Source organism: Channa argus, chromosome 17, assembly GCF_033026475.1.
Source record: "Channa argus isolate prfri chromosome 17, Channa argus male v1.0, whole genome shotgun sequence".
Classification (NCBI taxonomy): domain Eukaryota; kingdom Metazoa; phylum Chordata; class Actinopteri; order Anabantiformes; family Channidae; genus Channa; species Channa argus.
Window position 1 is genome coordinate 8,825,679 of NC_090213.1, and position 22,132 is coordinate 8,847,810.

A 22,132-nucleotide genomic window follows, 5' to 3' on the forward strand; every position below is an offset into this window, starting at 1 on the left:
GTTTGACCTGCTAAACTGCACATACAGTGTAAATGGCCTCAAAGGAGGTATTTATGGCACTCGCCCTTTAAGACGACGCGCATGCGCACACCAGCTAGAAAGTTAACTCCTGAACTTCGTAGTCTGGAAAATTCAGATTTATAAAATAACAGGACAAACACCATTGAGGTAACATGGCATTTCGGCGAAGAAACAAGAGTTACCCTTTCTTCAGCCAGGAATTCTTAATTCAAAACCATGCAGACATCGTCTTCAGTTTGGTGATTTTCATTTTGATTGGCTTGATGTTTGAGGTGAGATGAACTCTCTTTTCTTCCCTCGTCTCACTCAGCTGTTTTAAGATGAGAAGCCTCCTGCACGCTCCGAGATGTACATTTAGGAAATTTAATCTTATTGGGTCGAAAGGTGGTTTGCTTTGGGTAAAGCTTTGCTTGTCGGACTGCAGCTGAGCCTTTGGGTTACCACTGGAATCAGTTCCGTGGATGCGGTGGCTGTTTCTGCACTTTTTACAAGTTTTGAGAACAGTAACTATGAACTCGGATTTAAACGGAAATCCAACATTTACAGCGGGTAGAAAATGCAACTTTCACTTTTACGCTCAACTTTTTTCGGCGTCTCGGTCTTTACATTTAAATATTGTTTTTTAACAAGGTTATTAACATTGGAAAACACTTTCAAAACACATTTTGTCATGGATTCTGAAAAACGTATCTAACGTCACAAATGTTTCCCAATATTCACCTGTTTTACCCTTTTGTTTTCCTCCAGTTTCCAGCAAAGGGACTCTGCTGCAACATTTAAATTGCAAGCTCGTCAATTATCCACAGAAAACCCAATAAATGCAGGAAACTAATATTTAAAATAAGAGCACCAATAGTGTATCGAATAATTTCTAGTACACGTCAGTCATTGAATATTTTATTTCGAAAAGGTAAGCGGAAGCGGCATGACGCGTCGTTGCTAGCCTGATGCTAATGGTCAACTGCCACGTCTCAATCTTTGAGCTTCTGTTGCTGGCTGCTGTGGGCTCAGCGACTGTAAAAACCATCTTGATCTGAAGGGATTTCCCCACTGACCTCCAGCGACTGAACTAAATAGGTGTTCGGCCCGTTAAAACTTTAATCATGCGTGAACCCATGCAGGTTCCCAGGCCGCCGCTCGGGCATTTAGTTTCACTCCGGATCCCTTGTTAGTGATCACACAGCTGGTCGTGTAAAAAAAACGAAAAACAAAACAACAAAAAAAAAAAGAGTAGGGGATTTCCTTCATCATTCAGCCTTTGGAAGAAATAACTTTGCTGCAAGCTGGTCTTTAATTTGACAGAAAAGTGCTGACTATTCACCTGCAGCTATTGGTGCACAAGGAATGACTGGTGACTTGTTGAACTGTGATGCACAAACGCGAGCCTATGACTATGCACCAAATTAAACCTTTTCCCCTTAGAATTGACTGGGGCACAATTTTTATGGACACACAAGGTTTTAAAATTATGTTTGTGATGTTGAAATCATTAGTGGATCAGCACTCAATCATTGTTGACTATTCTTAATTTCACAGTAACTATTAGTAATTATTCAAGATTTCCTCTTCTTAATATTAGAAGAAGTTGTTTGTTATAGTGTTGCCTTTAGGTCTTTTGCAAACAAAGCAGTTAATCACCTGAAGCTCTAGATATTCGTAAGTGGCAGTATTGCAATTGTTGAACATCACTGCTAACAAAACAGAAATGTTACACTCTGAGAAGTGAACTTGTCTCATTAGTTTAAATACTCACAGTTCAGAGAGTGTGCAACCTGTGGCCACTACTAGGCGTTACTTTGCTTTAATGTGGTCACAAGGCAAAACATCTGGGAAACGCTAGTCTGGTGCATGTTTTTGTAGGGATGCTTAAGATAAAGGCCAACACAAGGCCAATACAAGCCTTGTCATGCCAGACAGATTTCTCAGCAGCATTCCTTCAGGAATTCAGCTCCGAGCAGCTAATTACAATACCAGACTGGAGGGAATGAATGACAAAACCGTAAACAAATTTATAAATTCTGAAAAGCTTTGTTTCTTACCCTCTATCCTAGTAGAGGTACCTGTCACATAAGCACATAGACATATTTGTTATTTGAACTGTTTACCAAATATGTTGCTTATTACCATCTCTGCTAATTTCCAGGCAACAGCCAAGACGGCCATAGTGTTCATTCAGCCTCAGTACAATGTAACCACTCTAACAGCAGGTATGAGGTGCAGTTTAAGAATATTTGTTGTTCTCATTTCAACTGTACTAATTTTTGACTGACATTTTACATTTTCACTTCTGCTGTTGCTGTTCCTGCATATTGTTTTGCTCCGATTGTATTGTGATAAGAAAAACAGTTCTCCAAGTCCAATAACACACCTCTGACAGCAAACGTGTATGTGTTTGTGCGTGCGTGCGTGTGTGTTTGACCTCTCCTGTGTGTGCTTAGAGGGAGAGGTGACATTCTACCATTATGGATGGAAGGACTGCGCCACCATTCTCTTCTATTTCTTCATCGCCATCATCCTCCATGCAGTAGTGCAGGAGTATCTTTTGGATGTAAGTACTTTATCAGTTGGGCACAATCCATCAGTAGGCCTGGGAGGTGTCACAGAGAGGTGCTAAACCACTGCAGTTACTACATATTGTAGTCACCTGGCAATTTATAGCTGTTTGCCAGGTACATACTTGTATTCCTTTGACAGATACTAATTTCCAATAATTTCTTTAAACATTCCAGAAAAGCATGTAAATATACATTTGATTTCTTTCCTCTTCACCAATTTCTAATTTCTGCCATTCACCTTGGACCTGGTGTGCACTGACTGAAAGACTCTACGTTATACAGAATTTAGTTTAAAATCCATAAATACATGTTTACCATAAGCACTTTGTTGTACTCATGTTCAGTACCAATGGACACGGTTCTTTAAAAGAAATCTAGTGGAAATCATTAGAAGGCTATTTAGAAATCACAGATTCAGAAAGCAAAGTGTTACCAAAACCAGTGGATGCTTATTTCTTGATTTTTTTTCTTTATTTTAGTATTTTTATTTGTATCTTTATGAGTTCAGCGTTGCCAAAACGGATCATTTTGTCCGCATGTTGATTTGGCACAGTTTGGCACACTTCGAGGTGGTCGGGAAGAGCGGGGCCGCAACCTCCTACCGTATGGTCGGTAGGCGGCCACGCTGCCAACTGAGCCACTGCCGCCACTATTCTTTCTTTTTGTATGATAAAATAATAATTATAGGGCAACTGGCTAAAGTGATTATTAGCTTCATCATATTTCGTACAACCTGTGTTGGCAGTGATGAAACTGAAAAACACTGGTCTGTTGCTGTTCTCACAGTGCTATTAATATATTCAAGAATGTGAAGGCAGTGTATCCTGAAACCAGGAAATGAGATGTTTCCTTTCAAGGTGTTTGCATACAAATGCCCCCTGTTACTCTTAAAAAGGACATTTTTAAAAAGAATGCCTCATCAGGAACATAAGTGATATGATTGTGTGTTGCCTAAATCAGACAGAACAGTTGCTTTAGTTTTGTGTGGCTAGAGTTGTGAAGACAGTAGGAGAGTAGCATTTGATATATCTGAAAGTATGATCCCCTGTGTCACTGTTTAGAAATAGGCCAGTGAGGAGGAATGAGGTTTTATTTAGCTTCATCACCATGGTTTCCAGAGGGTTTGAAAAAAAATTACCTTTTCAAAGGAGGGTTTTCGGTAGCAGCTATAAATAGTATCTGGTGTCTTTTCTTGTCCTAGTTATTTGTATAACGATGACACTTCCTTGTGCATGACAATGACAAGAGTCGACATGCCAGACATTATTTCACTGAATCCAGCTGCATTCACATGATCTGTTGTATTATCACATTACAGAAAGTGAACCGGCGTCTCCACCTCTCCAAGAGCAAGAACACCAAGTTTAATGAGTCGGGCCAATTGTGTGTGTTTCACTTGGTTTCTAGTGTGTGGAGTCTTTATATCCTCATTACAGTAAGTCAGACTTTACTGTAATAACCCCCATTGTATTCATGACAACTACACAGATATGTAAATTGGACATAGATGCATGTCGTGTAATAATTTAATCTTGGCCCATGCACAATTTCAAAGCATTTTTAAGTGGACATTTTCTTTTTCCACACAGGAAGGATATCTCCTGCATCCCAGCAGCCTGTGGGAGAACTATCCCCATGTACATCTCAGGTATGTCTTAATGTCGTCACGTGTCAGGAAGCAGTGAAATATCGCTAGTTTTGGATTTTAAAAACACAATAAGTTAATGGATTGATGATCACTGATCATCAGCTTATTATATTTCTTTGCATTTCCTAAAAAGTCTCCTACACATAACTCGCACAGAACCAAAACCTTAACATTCTCACTGACCAGCTGTCTTAACATGCATTGTAGAGTTTTGAGCTATTATGTATTGTTCTCTTTTGAGAGTCGTCTGATTTTAGAAATATTCCTTCAGGTGGGTAAATATAGTATATAGTAATATAAAAATACATATTTTTAATATTTTTGCAGGATTACTTGGTTGCATCTACATTTACCCAGGTTTTGTAAATATATACTTTTGTGTAGTCATGGGAAACTATGAGTAACTAGGAGTATATCACTGTGGCAGTGCTGTACAGTAAATTGCACTTCTTTCCCTTTCTCTTACTTTGCTTCTGTCTGTGTGTATCTCTGATCCAGGTTTCAGGTGAAGTTTTTCTACCTCACTCAGCTGGCCTACTGGCTGCATGCCTTGCCAGAACTCTACTTCCAGAAAGTACGCAAGGTCAGTAAGGAGGAGTTTAAGACTGTGACTAGATAAGCTTGTGTATGTTCTGCATGTACAGTATGTGTTTTAGGCAGGCTGAGAAAGGACTAAAGGCTCCAGTATTTTGAAACTACAGTACCTTTGCAAATAAAAGCTGTTTGTTTTTCAGGAGGAGATTTCTCGGCAGCTGCAGTACATCTGCCTGTATCTACTGCACATCTCTGCAGCCTATTTGTTGAAGTAAGTATCCAGTGAAAAGAAGAAATTGCAGTATTTATTAAAACCTGATGACCTTAAAATGTATTTCTTGTGTCCCTCTGGCTATTGTGTTTTTTTACTGCAGTTTTATTTAAAAAGTGAAATGTAATTAGAAGTCTATGGTATCATCACCTGATCGCCTCTTGTCTCTTTCATCACCAGTTTAAGTCGTGTGGGTTTGGTACTACTCTTCCTTCAGTATGTGTCAGAGCTGGGCTTCCACATTGCCAGACTATTCTACTTCACTGATGAGAACCATCAGAAAATGTGTGTAACCTCACAGGGTCCAGTGTTTTTATTTATGTTTTTTTTTTTTTTTACTGGTGTGACTTTTGACAACAACCTTATAATATTTTATGTGACCTTACAGGCTGAACTATCAAATTTTAATTACAAACACTGAAGTCCTAGTTGTTCTGGCACTCACATTGTTTGATTTGAGTATTTGTTTTTTGTTTGTTTGTTTTCCCTCATTTCCATGTCATTTTACTATTTTACTTATTTGGTTTGATCAGCCGTTTCATTGACCATACTTGTGTCTCGTGCATCAGGTTTGACCTGTGGGCTGTCAGCTTTGTGTTTACACGGATGGCTACTCTAACTCTAATGTTCCTGGCTGTTGGGTTCGGTTTGGCTCGTGCGGAGAACCAGGGGCTGGACTTAGAGATGGGCAACTTCAACACTATACTGATAAGGTAAGGCCTTAAGTGGACAGAATGCAGTGACCATAAAAAAATGACCTATGTCCAACATTTATGGATAGCGATTCATTTAGTGGCTTTCATTTAGTTTACAACTTCTGTAACAAAAATCTAACTGCTAAAACGGTGATCTAAATTTGAACCTTGTTGCCTAAAACAAATTAAAAAAAACCTAAAGAAATAATCTTTTGACCTTTTTACATTTTTATTTATTATATATTTAACAGACAGCTTCAAGTCCATTTTCCACAACATCTGCTTGCAATAATCTTCTTGCCTTGTTCCACTTCAGGATGACTGTTTTACTTTTGGTGTGTTTGACCCAATCCTGGCTACTTTGGAAGTTTATCCATTTCCAGCTGAGACGCTGGAGGGAGTTCAGACATGAACAGGCTGTTCGGAAGAAGTCTGCCACAAAACAACCCCTACGGCCACTTAAGAGAGACTCGCGTGAGTATAAACACCTAGAGAAACGTGATTCGTAATGGATTGACGTCATCTCATAACAAATCACAAGTGAGGAGTCACACATTAACAGTTTTACAATAACACTTTTACAATACAACAGTTTGCAGAAATGTGGTTGGTCATGATTCCTGGCTTGAAGCTTTTCTCTTTCCCATCATTCTCTGTAGATGTTTATTTTATTTTTCACATTGAATGTCTAATATGTGCTCCATTAGTAGACATGCTGACATCTCCTTTCTGCCTCCGCACACTAGTTGGTCACTATGAAAATGGCATCCTTAAACCTGAGAATGGAGCCTCTCCTCGGACCAAAAAGCTCAAATCCCCATAAAAGAAACACTCTTGACTGACCTGAACAGTGGCCTCAACCAAGGCTGAGGTTTCTTATCAGCATAATGGTGAAGGTGGCAGCCACTGGCCACCAAGCTTCTGGTTGAGCATGTCCTGAGATGTTACAGGAATTCAATCGCTACAGACTTTTAGGCTTGAATGCTGGAAAATGAAATCCAAGGAAATCCCTCGAGCCCAACAGACATTTACTCTTCTCATCATATCAGTATTTTTTTATACATCCACACAGCCTGCTATCCCACCCTAAGGAGCACCATTGTATGCAAAATGATTGAAATTTAAAATGAACACAATACGCGGCATGCTGTGTGTCGCTTTCGGATGTGTTCATGCATATCCTCATACATACGTACTGTATTGGTTTTATTGTTGTGTGATGTTGCAGCTGTTCACAGCTCTTCCTATTGAGCCGGCTTTGCTTGTTTGTTACAGATGATAAGAGCTTACTGTATGCTGGCCTTAACAATATCCCTTTACCACAGGGATTTCGGTCAAGCAATAGCGTGGTCCCAATGATTTACATCTGTCTGAACTCCTACGTTGCTGACTTGTCACTCAACAGGTGTGCATCAAGTGTGTATGTTTGGATATTACCGCATGCCATTCCATGTTTTTTTTTTCCTTTTAATTGTTTTGTTAATTACTTTAATAAATAATGCAATTTTCTGAAATAGGGTGGACTTTTCTATTATAAAAAAATATTGATATTAATTGTGTTTTTTTTTTTTATAAGACCTCAAAAGTTGCAACATGTTCCAGTTAAAGAGCAAAAAGTGTTTGTGGTTTTTTTTTGTTTTTTTTTTGCAGGGGTGTGATTTCACACATTGATAAACTGTAAATAGACATACATGCATGAAGAATAACATAAAATTTAGCTTTATAAAATGCTAAAGATTGCATTTAAGGATGGTTTAGCATTTCTGAACGGTTTAGTGCCAAGTTGACTCAACCAAGTAAGGCACAGTTTCATGGAGCTCCCATTTGCATTTAGCTTTATATTAATAAGTGTGATGTCTTTGGTTTGGACTTCTGTGTGCTTAATGTGTTTGAGGTAAGAAAATGTACTTGCTTTCTTTTCTGTCTATAAATTTATTATATATATTATATTTATTAAGTAGCCAATCGAATGTTTAGGATACCCCTTAATTCGTTATATACTTACCATAAAAGGGATATTTTAAGGTTACCCAGGAAAAAAGATTCCACCAAAAATATTGTCATTTTTTTATTTATTTTTTTTATTGTTTCAAAAACATTCTGCAAAGTGTTTGATTATAACTCTTGCGGTCAGATTTATCAAGAAAAGACTAACACTTGAAGCCATCCGGCTGCAGTGACATCATGAAGATGGCTCTGCTGCTGCAACACCTGAAAGAAATATGGGCATGAATTGTTGTATGTGTATTTACTTTGAAGTGACACCTACTGGAAGAAAGCTATTACTGACAATGTGAGAGATGAGGTTGTTCTGGTTGTATTTAATTCTTTTGGTCACCTGGTTGGTTATTTTCCGTGGCCGCACCCAGCTTCTGACGCATCAAATCCAGCATCTGAGAAGGAATCTTGCTTGAGATGGACTCCAGGTATGTAAGCACATACTGATCAGCATCGGTCAAAACAAAACGGTGACTGAAAACTAAAAACAATTCAAAGATGAGGGAAAGTTACAATAAAGTGAGCTGAAAATTAAAGTAGGTCCCATAAATGTTGTAAGTATCCAGAAAGATGCACATCTTTCTGTATAATGTAGCTTTAATTTCTGTTTTTGCATAGACAAAAGATGCCAGTCTCTGTTTAAACGCTGTAAATCAAACCATACCAAAACATTAATCAGTGTTAAAGACTGTTAGAAAGTATATTACCTTCCACAGTGCCTCCAATAACAAAGTCTGCAGGTGAATAGAACTCAGGATTTTCCGCTGTGGAGTTTGGTTTTGGGATTTGCGTCTTTTCCAAAAACTTGCCACCAATGATGCCAGAGTTCCGAGTGGGCTTTTCATAAATACTGATCATGTCATTAGACAGGAAGTAGGACAGTATGAAACGACGGGCTTTGTCTTCGGGATTTGGCGATTCCTGTCAGTAAGCATGGACGTAAGTCATCTGTTTTGTTGTCAGTGGTTTTAAATGTAAAATGGACAGTAGGTTTTGACAATTTTTTTTTGACCCTTGCACATTAGTGACTTGTAACTGCATTAATCTCTAAACTAATCTTTAGTTCAAGAAGCACCACAAGTACATTATCAAATATTTTCTCACCAGTATGGCACTGTAGCGTAGCACTTTGTGGTCATTCTCCAACATCTTTAGCACATTCTTTTTGGGAGGCTGAGGAATCAGAGACAAACAGTTCTGGAGAGTGTCTTCAAGGGAACCAAAACCATTGTAGGGAGGAATCTCCTGTAACCATATATCAGTATGAGAGCAATGGATGAGAAATCATTTTCATGCAATGTTAGTTTTGTAAAAGAAGAGAAACACTCAGATGAAATACAATTGTTTCTCACTTTCTTCCTGTCCCGACGTGTTTCCACCTTCTTTGATACCTCAATTGGTTTAATCTCAATGTCTGGGTGGTTCCTCTTGTAATACTCTTTAGTGAAGCCATCGCAGTCATACAGCAGAAAGTGACGACCCAGCAGTGTTACTGTATGACCCACCTGGAAATCTTTGGGAGAATAGTATTCATCCACTTCATTTTCGGAGACCTCCAGCACACAGCTGGGGAAGGTCACTGTAAAGAAAAAAAGGATATGCTATCATTGTCTAAAAGTATTTATCATTAGTATCTCGACATCTTTAGTTTTAAACTATTGTCTCGTTTATAAAATCCTCTGCCGTATAGGACCATGAGGAAATTAAATTATAAAAATAAAAGTGATGTTAGATTACGTCTCACCTGGTTTGAATTTCTTGGGGATCTTCTGTCTACGCATCAGGACAGGGAAGGGATCGCGGCCGCTGTTGGGTTTGTTGACCTCTCTGACCTCTACTGTGTCATTCACCAGGTAATATTGGATGGTAACAGGATAGGTGTCCCCGTACAGAGCGTCACTGTCATCCCACAGGGCAAAGAAACGAAGCACCTGACCAAGAAGAGGTTAAAAGCTTGCGACTAGTGTCAGGGCAGGTTATGGACGCCTGTGTGACATTGTTAGTTTTACTGGATTGTAATAGTTAAACTGCAAGTTTGGAATGGAGGGAATTTCCTTCACCTTGTTGTCCATGGTGAGAAACTGGTGTATGTAATCAAATTCAGAGGGTGTTGTACAGGAAGGCCCATGGGTTTCACGATGTTTGCTGTAAGGATCTTCGGGCATTGGCTCAGGGTGCTTCACAACTATGCCCTCACTTTCCAAGAATTCCTGCATTCAGTCAACGGGAACATCTGACGGTTACGATTTATTTTTGTCAGATATATATTCATACAGGTAAGTGTCGTACCTTTGTAAAAGCATCACACTGAGTGATGTGGTACTTGACCCCATACACTTCTAGGTCCATGCCAAGGTTTAGGTCTTTCCACTGGTAATGTTCTCCAAATTCATTCTTTGGTAGGCGCTGCCGCTGGATCCGTTTCCCCTGTGGCATCCCAGAGTTATTTACCACTGGCTCAATGACGCACATACTGTCATCCTCAAGGTAGTAGTAAATGAGTACAGGGCGAATACGATGCACCTCCTCAGGAGAATATAGGATGTCCTCCTCAAAGTATGCATAGAAGCGCAGCACCTGAAAGACAAGAGGTGGCAAAGAACAAAAAAAGTATTTATTGACACACACAGAAAAAAAATCATCAAATATCACCAAATACTAGTTCTACACTTCAAGGCGGTTCTGCACCTTCTTGTCAAGGGCCACGTGTGCTGGGATGAATTCTTCAGCTAGGCTCTGGTCATAGGGGTCATAATTGATGTATGGTGTCTGAAAGTCCACCTCACTGAGCTCCTGCTGGATCAGCTGCTCGGACAGAAGAGGATCATGTCCAATGCCAACAGTGGGGCGAATGGGCACAGCATACCCATTCTTGTATTCCAATGTCTGGGGGAGATTGAAGGCTGCCTTCTGAAGACATCAGTGAAGAGGTTATTATTAATAAAAGGTAAATCACAATAAATATATACATTCAAGTCATGTACATCCTAATTGCAGTTAGGACTAAAAGTATATCGTATAGTATTATAATGTGAATCTATGGTCTATGGTCTATGATAACTCTGATGTTAAGTACTTACTTTTACATCCCGAAAAGTATATCCTGGTAGGAATGGTAATCCGTGGTTGCTCCAGTTCAGAGACATTTCTAGTTTTTAATAAGGATTTATGTCGATTACTTCAACCCTACAAAATGGTCAAAACCGTTACTTTCGTAATTTGTGGACTTAACCGGGTCCTGTTTGTGTAGAAGCTACGGGACAGCTCCACCGTGTTAAGTTTATGGTATCCATGGAAACGGCAAGCCGGCAGCTACAAAAAATTAACTAAACAAACCAACCAACAATACTGAAAATGTTTATAAAACAAATTTAATTTAAAATAACAATAATCAAACTATTGCCGGAGATAAGTAATACATTACAACGTAAACAAATTAATAACCTGTAGTCTCTGATGTTCTTATTCTTCTCGGCTTATGTTTTGTATGGAGTTGCTTATACGGGCCACAGACATTTTACGTAATTACACATAAAAAAATCTTTACCGTAACTTTACCGTAACAGAGTATTTTATGCCCTTAAACCGAACAATCTACAGAGTACAAAGTTTGCCACAAGGGGGCGAGCAACGCCAATAAATCTCAATGAGAATTGTCCTGTGGCCCACAGAGTTTCATAACAAAGTTAATCATTTCCAAATATAAACATTGTGTATTTGTGTATTTGTATTTTATTTTTTATATTTGTAGTACATAAACTGTTATTACATTATACAGTGCTGCAACACATTGCAACTGTTGTGCATGACTGAATGGCATACTATAGGCTACAAGCACTATGTGCATCTGTATTAAGAATTAAAATGCAAACTGGTACTCTGGACATAAATGTGGAAACTTTTCAACAAAACAACGGCAAATGGTATTTTTAAACAAGGTTTATTCCAAGCACATGATTCATATTTTGGTCCCATTTCACCAGCTATTGGCACATTTATGAAAAACTATATAGAGTGACAGTTTTTATATAGATGACCTAAATAAGTCCCATGTACTTTTCAATTAAACTCCTAATCAGCAACTCCTAATAACAAGCCCTTTATAAAAAGCATAATTATTTCTATGCTGGAATCCAGGGCAGTGCAGAAGTGAACTGAACTGACAATAGCTTATATTACCAAACAAGCAACATGATAAGAAAAGATGTTCACTGCGAGTATCTTTTGCAGTGCTGGTTCCTTCTTCAGGTGGCCATGAGCAGTGATCACCACAATCATTCTTTTAGGAATGGTATCTTTGAAATAAGGCCCAAGATCTGAAATTTGTACAATTTTCTATAAGAGACAACCAAAAAAAAAAAAAAAAAACAGATAAAACAAAATAAAATCACATTTGTAGCTAATTCATTGGTACAAAATTGTTGTAATTTTATTACATCAATTTACATCTGGTGAGATAGCAAGTGCAATGTTTGACAGAGACATTCTGGATTTACTTGAGTAAAACAAAAGGGAATACACATGTGATGAGATCAATTTAGGATTTCCAATTAATACATCATTTGGCGAGTTATCGAATGATAAACCAGCTGCACTCTTGCCAACAGTGACCTAATAGCTAGAAAGGCACTGCACTGTGAATGAAACATACTGTATCAAAAATAAGGTTAAATCAATAAAACCTCTTTGAGGCTTTTAATACGATATTTTTAACTCTTTACTTTAAATGCCGACAAAGCTGTTGAAATGGGCTGATCCCCTTTTTAGGAAGCAAATACATCAACCAAACATAGAAACACTAGGATTGCATCCCTGAGGTGCCAGACAACCTTCGCCAAGTATAAAAATATCTCATAATAAACCATACTTGAGAAAAAAAATACACAACATCAATAAACTATTAAATATTATAAAATATATTTCATAAGGGTTGAGATGAATTCCCCAAATATCTTTTGGTTTTATAAAAGGCAGCATGGTCATTCACTGTGGAAAGATTGTCTTAATTACTCTCATCGATATTTTTTTTCTTTCTTGCTGCCCCTCTATAAAGTCCACATTTGAATACTGGAGGGTACTGAGCGTAAAGCTCCAAGTGTCAGTCTTCTGCAGCTGCCCCTTGTTCTATATAAAACAGACCCATCTGAGGCCTTGGTCCTTCAGTCACCGTTTAGACTCAGCAGGGCTACGTGTGTCTAAGGCAGCAAACCCATAAATCTCCACTTCAAAAAGGCCTGCTGAGGTCACGGGCAAGGCGGCACAGCCTTTCACCTTTCCCCTCCAAAAGAAAGAGGCGAGTTTACCAAGCAGCGGGGGAGCTTATTCTCATATTGAAGGGGGTATAGCTTATGATACCCAGAGGAATATGCAAACCAACAAGAAGGGAATCTGCAAAACCTTCCACTGTCAGTCCACAGTTGTCGTTGCATGCTCACTTATAAAGCCCAAGGGCCTTGTTTCTTGCCCCTTCCACACCACGTGCATCCAAATTCTGTTTAAGACAACTCAGCTTACAATAAGAAGCCCCTCAGGAGTGCTCAATAATATCGATTGAGGCTCCTTGTCCCGGGTATGTCGGGTTGGCCATTCATCCAGATCTCTCGGATGATTCGCTCCCTTTCCTCGAGCCTCTGTGCTCTTTCAAGCTCTTCTGCTGACGTGAACACGTTCATGTTAAGTGTGCGTTCAAAGCGTCGGTGTCTCCGTGCCGACAGGTCTGACGTGGTGTCCCAGTCCGAGTCTGAGTCACTGGAATCAGAGGACGAGTCAGCAGGACGTGCTCGTTTCTTGGCAGGAGGCCGCTGGCGAGGCTGGCAGTCAGTGCGACAGGAGATCTGAACCACCAGGGCTAAGAGTGTGAGGAAGAGGCCCAAGCACACGCCACAAACGAAGAAGAGCGCTGCCCTCTCTGGGTGGTCTGTTATGGGGGAAAATGTTCAGTTGATTTCTTACAGACACCATGTCAAACATTTAATCTTTCTGACTTATGTTGGGTCTCTTTTTTATTGTCCCGCTGACCTGTTAACCTGCTCTTTTATAAAATATTTCACTTGACAGCTCACTGGCTTTAATGAACATTGGCTGTGGACTTGCTGCTCATATGACTTACTTCCCTGCTTCCCATCTGGTCACAATGTGTCACAGATTCTGGCAACAATGTTACGTGCATCTCTACATGAGCACCTCTCCCAACTCATGACCTCCCTCGTGAATTCATCTACACAGATTCAGGCTCAAGCTTGCTACTATGTCATCTTCGGGATGGTAATATTCAAAGTAGATCAAGCACCCTTGTAATTAGTACAGCACATTTCTGTTTATTTGCACTGAGGTTTCACATTAAAAGGCGCAAATAAAAAAGGGTAAAAAATGCTGTTAGCAGATTCAATATAGGTATTTCAGTTTAGGTCCAAGTCCGACTTAAAGGTCATAATGTACCTTAAGTAATGTTCTTTAAAATGACCTATACTACAAATATAAATAGGACATAAAATGTTACAGCAGCTAATAAATGTTAGAAATCTTGTTAAAAAGTCCAAAGTTGGGCAAGCTGTGTAATTCACTTAGCTGCTGTACAGTGTGTGGCATGTGTTTATTTGACTTATTTGACTTATTTGCTGTGAATTTCCTGTGCATAATCTGAGTATCTAAGTCGCGGAGTGGGAGGTAAAGAAGCAGGAAATCCAAACATCCAAAGTCTCCCAGCCTCTGTTTTAGCAGCTGGCTGGAGCAGGTGACTGACAATATGTGTGTGTATGTGTGTGTATGTTATCTCAGTATAACATCTGCATTCCTGTGGCCCACAGCTAACCACCTTTCAGTTTCAAGCAACAGGAAAAGGGGAATTTTACCCAATTGATAGCGTAACACCGAAGTACACACCAGATAAATCTACTGTATGCACCCTACACTGGCCACAAGGTAATTCTGCTGCTCTTTAATATTAAGACGTAGCCCTTATTGATGAAGTAGCCTATCTGCATTCCTAATGTAAAATGTCATCTTCTTCCAAACAAAATCGAAGGCCAAGTTTAGGTCTAACTTATTTGCCAGGCTACTGATATGATGTAGCATCAGGTTTTATGAACGCTGCCCTACCTGATATGTAGGTGTAGGCTGCCAGTGCATTGCTGATGAAGGCCATGTTGGAGCCAGAGGTGGAGTTGATGATGGGATTCATGCCTCTGGGTGGCAGTGGACTTTCTTCCTCTTCTCTCCCAGTTTCTAAAGACTTCTCCTCGTCAGGGTTTGTCTCCCTAACCTTCTTCTTATCTGTGAAAGACAACAAAGACAACAAAGTTCAGCAACAACACAAACCAGACTACACACTGTGAGTGGGTACAGTCAATCATTGGGGATTTGAATTCCTTTATTAAGTCACAAGCAGGCAATGTGTTTTAAATAATGTGTACAGTACTGGTTGGGTCACTAACAGTAAAGCAGTGTTCAATTGTCTTGGAGACATTGTGACTACAGACCACTGATTCATCGACAGTGGTCTGAATCACACATCCAGATCTGCTTCTGTAAAAAAAAAAAAATGTATCACGCATAACAACACACACATGTTCACAGCGAATTGCCTGATTCAGAAGATAACATAACATCCGCTTCTGTCAAACTCATTCTGACTCAGGACATTAAGTAACACAAAACCACATGGGAATTTACACATTGGCATCTCCAAAGCTCCCACCGAATCTCAGAAAACAATCTATTTATAGATGGGAATGACTGTTCCCTTCGCAGGATTTTCATCACAGCGTGACTTCAGCTTACATGCTGCCTTGTGTTGTGTATGAACGACAAGCAGTTCAAATGGGAGAAAACCGGAGCAAGTATTGGTTTCATAAATTAGATTCATACGAAATGTTCATTTTCTGAATACATATACTGTGGTATACTGTAACTGCTCCTGCTTTAGCTCAATGACTAAATAATACCTCCAAACAACCCTTAAGAAAAGACAAGAGTACCCAAATAATCTTTTCGTCAGCATAGGTAAGCCTGCATTGGTAAACTGTCACACATGCCAGCAACCTCTAATTGCAGAGTTCATAAGATGTGTCAGGCCCTCATCATCTGTTAAATGCAGTTTAGACTGGAATTACTCACTGAGGATGTAAATGTTTCAACCTGAACCCGCTGCTTGTGGCGGACACATCAGCTAAATTCCAACCCATAAACCACAAAGCCTCAGTTCTAACACATAAAAATAGACAGTCAATACACTTTTTATAAACACTGTGCCACAGAGCAAAAGCATGCAGATGCTGTTTTAATAACATACTAACACAATTCATTCCATAAAATCAATATAATCCAATTATTTTATTTTTAATAATAAAATATCCTGTTACAATTTAACAGTGATACTCACAGTATATGTTGTGTTTCAGCAACAATGGTGTGTTAAGAATGGACACATAAGGTAACTGGGTGTTGACAAAAACAGAATTTAAAGATAATTAAAAGTAATAGACAACTTAAACCAAATTTAATCTCTGAACTTCTACAAAACAGCCTTGTCCTGCCAAGTTTCATTTTGAACTGTATACCCAAAGTGAAAAGATATTTTCAATGATATGGACAACTAGAAATTTCCATTTGATACAACAACCATCCTTAAAAGCCAGAACATATTGGGCTTGAAACATAGCTCAGTTTAGTTGTTGTAAAAAAATAAAAATAAAATAAAAATAAATCAATAGAGTTAGAGTTTGATTTATCCTCTTAACTGAATTATTCCTTTTTCCAATATACATCCCTCTGGTCTTTATATTGATTTATCTTTGTTAACAACAAATAAAACCAAGAGTAATCATTTAGAAGAATTTGCTGCATATGTAAATGAACCTTTCTCCATGCGTTAAAAGCCCCATCACAACATCAGTGAGGGGAACCGGTTTATCAAGATGAGCTGTAGGTAAAAATGCTCGAAGTCAAGGTGCAAGGAAGTGAAGCCACTGATGCGTTCAGGAACTGTCAGCACTACAGTGCACTTCTCCTGTCCGCTCCCTCTCTTAACTCTTCTTTCATTCCACTATCCCCTTAATCAGTACAGTGCCGGTAGCTGAGCAGAGTAATTAGTGTGCTGGACACAGGCCACCATCCCTCATGAATAAAGCTTTGTTGAGGTTCCCTTCCTTGTTGGCATTGCCTTTTTTTATTCTTTCATTTTATTGTTTTTGCTCTGTCTGTCAGCTTCTTGCTATGTGAGTTCGACATTATAACATACTGATTTAAAGTGTGGTCACATGTACCAAAAGTAAAATCACTGGTTCTTGGAAAGCACTATATTTTTAAGGCCAGTAATCATAAATGGTCCAAACCAGTGGTTCTGCTAGAATATATAGTGGAAACAAATGAGTTAGTGTGACTTCATACATACACATATATGTCCTCACTTGAGACTTGAATTGCTGTTCCTATTAATGCCTGGACATGGGACTGTTTAGTGCTAAGTGGTCCCTGTGTGAAGCTGAGTGTGTGAGAGTGCATATGTTCATGAGTTCTGCTCACCTGGAACGGTGTCAGGTCTTCTGACTGAGCTCCCTTCCGGAGGGCTGTCTCCCACTATGTTGGGGTCATGAGTGCTGGGTGGTGAGGAGTACACTGGTGGTCTGGGGTCCTGATCCTGAATCAACTTCTTTGGAACTTCAAAGACATGAATGGGTGGGCGGGTGGGTTGCAAAGGAGGAAAGTGGTTGGATGATGAAATCATGGAAAATACAAAAGGGAAATTTATAAAGTTTATTCAGTTTTTGTTTAGTACTTGCAACATTTTTTTTTTGCCAAAGACACAAGCTATAAAACACAAAAACTGCCATTCCCATTATTATCAGCTTTTAAGTTATGACCACATTAGGAAACAGTTTAAGTCATTCAAGTGCATGAAATAATCAGCTTAGAAATATTCAAACAATAGTGAGTAAACTTGGCTAAAATGTTTGAGTGAGACTTCACTCAAAAATGACTTTAATGTTTAATGTGTTTTGAACTTTTTGCTGATGGTGTTGCTGTTAATCAGCTAATCAAATTATCAATGAATCATTTGAGCTCTACCATGAAATACACTTTAGTCATTATGAGAGTGCACACGATAAGGTGACAGCCAACATTTAACCCACTGAATTACGTCAGTTTTATCTGACTCCAATGTTTTTTCCGAATAGTTTTTCTTTTTATTTAATTCCCACTGAGCATCTCACTGCTTAAATTTTTAAAGGATTGGTTTCTACTCTGCTTTCAACTGCAGGGAATTTTTTTTTAAGTAGCTTTGCTGATTAAGATTATATGTTCTAATTTACCAACACTTTATTTAAGCAAAAGTGAAAATGAAAATACTCAAAAAAACCAAAAAAAAAAATAGTGAGTAGTACACAGCATTATGGTGGTGATTCACATACTCCTCATGACCTTGCACTTTGATTCCCGAAAGTTAAACTGCCCCCACCTCATCCTCCATTTTCACAGTGTCCTGTGAGTCAGTGAGTCTGCAATCTTTCCCCCAGACACAAACCCACAATGCAGTGGGCTATACATTCCTGCCCGCTCACATGTGGTTTTGGAAGCCAGGGCCATGCTCCGGTCACTTTGTTTGTCTGCCCTCTCAGATCAGCGCTGATTTATAGCTCAACAGATGACTGTCTGTCGAGCTCTCTGTCCGCCATTCTTGCTTTTCCTTACTCTTGAGAAACAAATAAGCAAAGAAGAATAATCTGCTGCCTGGTTTTGCTGACATCAGTAGCACTAATAGTGAAACGGTCACAAGTGACTTAGGGTAAAAATGGACCATTTGTTTAAATGCTGGTAAATAAACATGCTGGTCAAATTTCCAGAGACAGACTTTGGCTGTTTTCCAAGAGCCAATCAAAGTGCAGGAAGGAGCGAAACAAACCTCACATAGCACCCTCTCCAATGGATGCTGCTTAGACCCTGGAAATATTGCAAGATTTTTCCAATTGCAGGCAATAATAAAAAGATTGAGGAGGAACATTTAACTACTGACATTTACAAGTTTGTGGTAGAGATTGACACAAAGCACTGGTGGAGGGATTTGGCCAAGCCGTCTATGTTGCAGTTTCATGGTGAGCTTAATACTACGCCACCATGTTACTACAAACAGGATACTTACACACACAAGAAATGTAGCTAGAAGCATATCTGGTTTCTACAGTAATGTGAACCAGTAAATTATGAACTGGAATTTAGTTAACACAGGTTTATCTTTAAAATGTTAATGTTAATGTTAAAATGAGCAATAATTAATTTTCAATTATTCCGTGAATTCTTGGTGCAAAATTGGTATCAGCACTGTCATGGAGCTGGAAAAAACTGACATTGAGGTTGTTGGTATTTGATGTTCTCTCACAATTTTGTACAATACCAGCCATAGTCATTTATTCATACCCCTGCGTAGCTACAGCAGTACAGCTGCATCTATACTATCCAAATACTACGCATTACTAACTTGTTGACAGTTGAATTGTGTAATTTATATCTTACTATATTTGTTACAATTTTCTTTAACTGCTGAATTGACTGTTTAAATAACTTGAGGACAAAGCCTTAAACCATGCTCCATACTGTATATTATCTTATGCTCCCTGAAATCCGAAAGTTATATGAACCAATAATGTTCTGATGACATTTCTGGATGCTAATGTACAGCCAGTCAACATTGTCTTCAAAGGGTTCTGCTGAATCAAGCACACACAAACACACGACTGATGCCAGACTACTGCTATAGAGTAGTAAATGATTTCTGATCATTAGTCTTGCATTTAAATACCTTACTTTAATTACATAATCTCGTGTGGCAAAACCACTCAAATATGTCATATAAACAGGTAAAAAAAATCCAAATCTGAAGGGCACAAAACTCAATAAACACAGCCCACATATGTAGGAGTAAAAAAGGCAGTGAAATGAAGAGATGGGATTTGATCTGGCAGCTCCCCCTGTCCTTCCTCATCAGTCAGACACACTAATCACGGGTCTTAAAACTCCCCCACTGCCATGCTGCCACCACCCCTATGCCACGCCCTGATTATAGCCTTCTGATTGGTCCTAATGGGCAGCACATGTGGCCCAGGGTCAAAGCTGAGAGACGGAATGATGTGAAACACACACACACACAATATTTACATAGCTATGGAACATACAGTTTATCTGATATATGTTTAAAAATGTAAATGTGAATGCACCCTCACTGAATGCATTCACCAGATGCATTTGTATACATTAAACACACATGGACACATTACCTCGCATATGTGCATAAACACACGTTAACACCAGAACATCCTTCCATCCAAACAGCCATTTCTCAAGTTTTTCTATGGGCTTTTTGGGGGAATAGCCTGTACAGTATAGTAAACTGCCTGCTGCTTGTCTAAAAATAATTGTCAAAAAGTTAAAACTTCTTGAAGCTAACGGCCACAAACCACATTTAAGGAGCCAAGCAGTAAAAATTGAACCATTAAAAGAGGAGAAAGAGGAGTGCAAGGGAGAGAAACCGAGCACATAAATCACACTCTACAGCCTGCATTATAATGACATGCTCACATAAACGCATAAACGTAGAGCAAATGAGTCCTCGCATTGCTTAATATAACTCCACTAGTGGGACCCTTGCCAGCGCCGTACCTCTCAGAGCCCTGGTTCGCCACAGGGAGTGAAGATATGAGGCGGGAAAGAGAGCTCATAACAATAGCCTGTGTTTACACTGGCAGAACCCAGCTTTGTTTTCACTGGGCTCTAAAAGCCAGAATGTGTGTGCATGTCTGTATGTGCCTGTGTTTGTCGGCCATGTGCTGACCCATGCAGAACGCAGTCAGGACAAAGCTCGGTAAGCCAGAGGGGATAAAATGAAATATTAAACCAGGCTAAATCTGAGGTGAGATCAGGCCTGGGCCAATAATTTTAGCATACATTAGCTTTTATGAGTACAGGGGGGTGGGCTCTTAGGGACTAAATATTTGGTGTATTGTTTTTATGGCACTTTTTAATGCCTAGCCTCAAGATTTTGGCCCCCAAACAGGACAGTTTTAGCTACAGTATGACTTCCCCCCCTTAATTTGGAAACCCTGTCTATATTATACTTTATTCTGGGTGAAGCAGAAGTAAAGAATTTGGTGCCAATTGACCCAGGTCTGGTTGATGTGTACTGTATAATCATAAAATTGCAAAGTAAGGCACAGAGTGTGCGTAGGAAAGTGTGTGTACAACATACAGAATAGACAGGAAATAGGACATATTTGCAGCTAGATAACTTGATTCGAATCAGATTATATTTGCAAACACTGTAAATCATAAACAAGCCATGTGTTTTATAACATACATGCTTAGATCACAAAATGCATAAAACTTTGATTTTTTTTTTACATTATTTTTGAAAGCAATAGTGATTTGGAAAAGTGCCTTGACATAATGTTGGGCTCTTTCTCCGGCTGCCCACGCCCACGCCCACACACACACACACACACACACACACACACACACACACACACACACAGAGACAGGCATGCAGACATTTGCAAACTTGCTCTCAAGAGCCCATTTCCCTCCCACATGAAGACACACAACCATTTTTCACTTAGGTAATCGCATTCCTACAGAACAACACGCAAGGTGAATAGGGCAGACGCTGAAGGTGTTGAGCTCACATTCCTCTTCTCACCCCCATCATAACAGTATCCAGCTGACAGCACCTTAATAAACCTGAGTGCGTAGCTTTGTGCGTGTGTTTGTGCACTTTTCCAAGCCTTGGATGCATAACATAATCTATATTCAATGTATAAGACAAAATTGTGCATTGTTTACATACGCATGGCAACGTATAAGGGTCTGACTATGTGTATGAGAGTGGTGAGTAGAGGGATGCAAGCGGAGGCATCAGCATCATGTTTATATTCCCTCAGATGAATATGTCCCCTCTACCTTACACTGTGGAAAATGATGGTTTTGTGTTTCTACATGTGAGAACTAAATACACATGCATGTCGGAGTGCATGATTCACATACTAATTCAAGTCTTGTGTAGATAAAGTAGATTAGGTTTGGGTCTGGTAATGTGAACTCTACCAAGGGACTGGTGGTTTGAGTTGAGGTCTTTCCCTGGTCCTACTCCATTTTTAAGTTCATGTGTGTCGTGTATTAGCTTTAGTTCTCAATGTGTGTCTACAATAAGAAAGACACACATGCTAGTGGTTATGAAAGTGCAAATACATATTAACAGTAGCTATATTTTTGACAATTTCCCAGTTTTTAATCCCCCAAAAGCCACTGACTCATACGCACTCACTCAATTATGCACATGGAACATAGGACCTAAAAAACCCAAAAAGCAATTTGGGTTTGCTTATTTCTCTAAATCGGATCACATACAAAACAAATTGATGTTACT

At 39.2% G+C, this 22,132-nt stretch overlaps 3 protein-coding genes across 7 annotated transcripts in view; 1 reads left to right on the forward strand and 2 right to left on the reverse strand.

The window, feature by feature from the left end:
* Positions 1–82: 82 nt before the first annotated feature.
* On the forward strand, positions 83–7,238 carry tram2 (translocation associated membrane protein 2). 2 transcript variants are annotated; one of them, XM_067482727.1, is made up of 11 exons: positions 83–293; positions 2,165–2,228; positions 2,460–2,569; positions 3,895–4,011; positions 4,166–4,224; positions 4,723–4,807; positions 4,959–5,029; positions 5,210–5,314; positions 5,599–5,742; positions 6,041–6,264; positions 6,471–7,238. In XM_067482727.1, exons 1-10 carry the CDS (start codon positions 174–176, stop codon positions 6,231–6,233), a joined length of 1,068 nt encoding a protein of 355 aa, XP_067338828.1. In that variant the 5' UTR covers positions 83–173; the 3' UTR covers positions 6,234–6,264; positions 6,471–7,238. The 2 variants fall into 2 exon arrangements, with proteins under 2 accessions (XP_067338828.1, XP_067338827.1); XM_067482726.1 differs by having other exon boundaries at positions 86–293; positions 6,041–6,198.
* A 541-nt stretch (positions 7,239–7,779) lies between these two features.
* Positions 7,780–11,001, reverse strand: efhc1 (EF-hand domain (C-terminal) containing 1). The gene is made up of 10 exons (XM_067482725.1): positions 10,803–11,001; positions 10,411–10,632; positions 10,012–10,299; positions 9,783–9,932; positions 9,467–9,653; positions 9,075–9,301; positions 8,827–8,967; positions 8,430–8,643; positions 8,063–8,203; positions 7,780–7,935 (listed from the first exon to the last, which is right to left on the reverse strand). Exons 1-10 carry the CDS (start codon positions 10,866–10,868, stop codon positions 7,907–7,909), a joined length of 1,665 nt encoding a protein of 554 aa, XP_067338826.1. The 5' UTR covers positions 10,869–11,001; the 3' UTR covers positions 7,780–7,906.
* A 1,040-nt stretch (positions 11,002–12,041) lies between these two features.
* LOC137102588 (protein eva-1 homolog A) overlaps positions 12,042–22,132 on the reverse strand; it is a 62,092-nt gene continuing 52,001 nt past the window's right edge. For all 4 annotated transcript variants that reach the window (XM_067482242.1, XM_067482246.1, XM_067482245.1 and 1 more), the window contains 3 exons: positions 17,245–17,379; positions 14,821–14,994; positions 12,042–13,639 (listed from right to left, as the gene is read on the reverse strand). In XM_067482242.1, the coding sequence (XP_067338343.1) occupies positions 13,260–13,639; positions 14,821–14,994; positions 17,245–17,379 (689 nt within the window). In that variant the 3' untranslated portion in view covers positions 12,042–13,259. The remainder of the gene's footprint in view (positions 13,640–14,820; positions 14,995–17,244; positions 17,380–22,132) is intronic.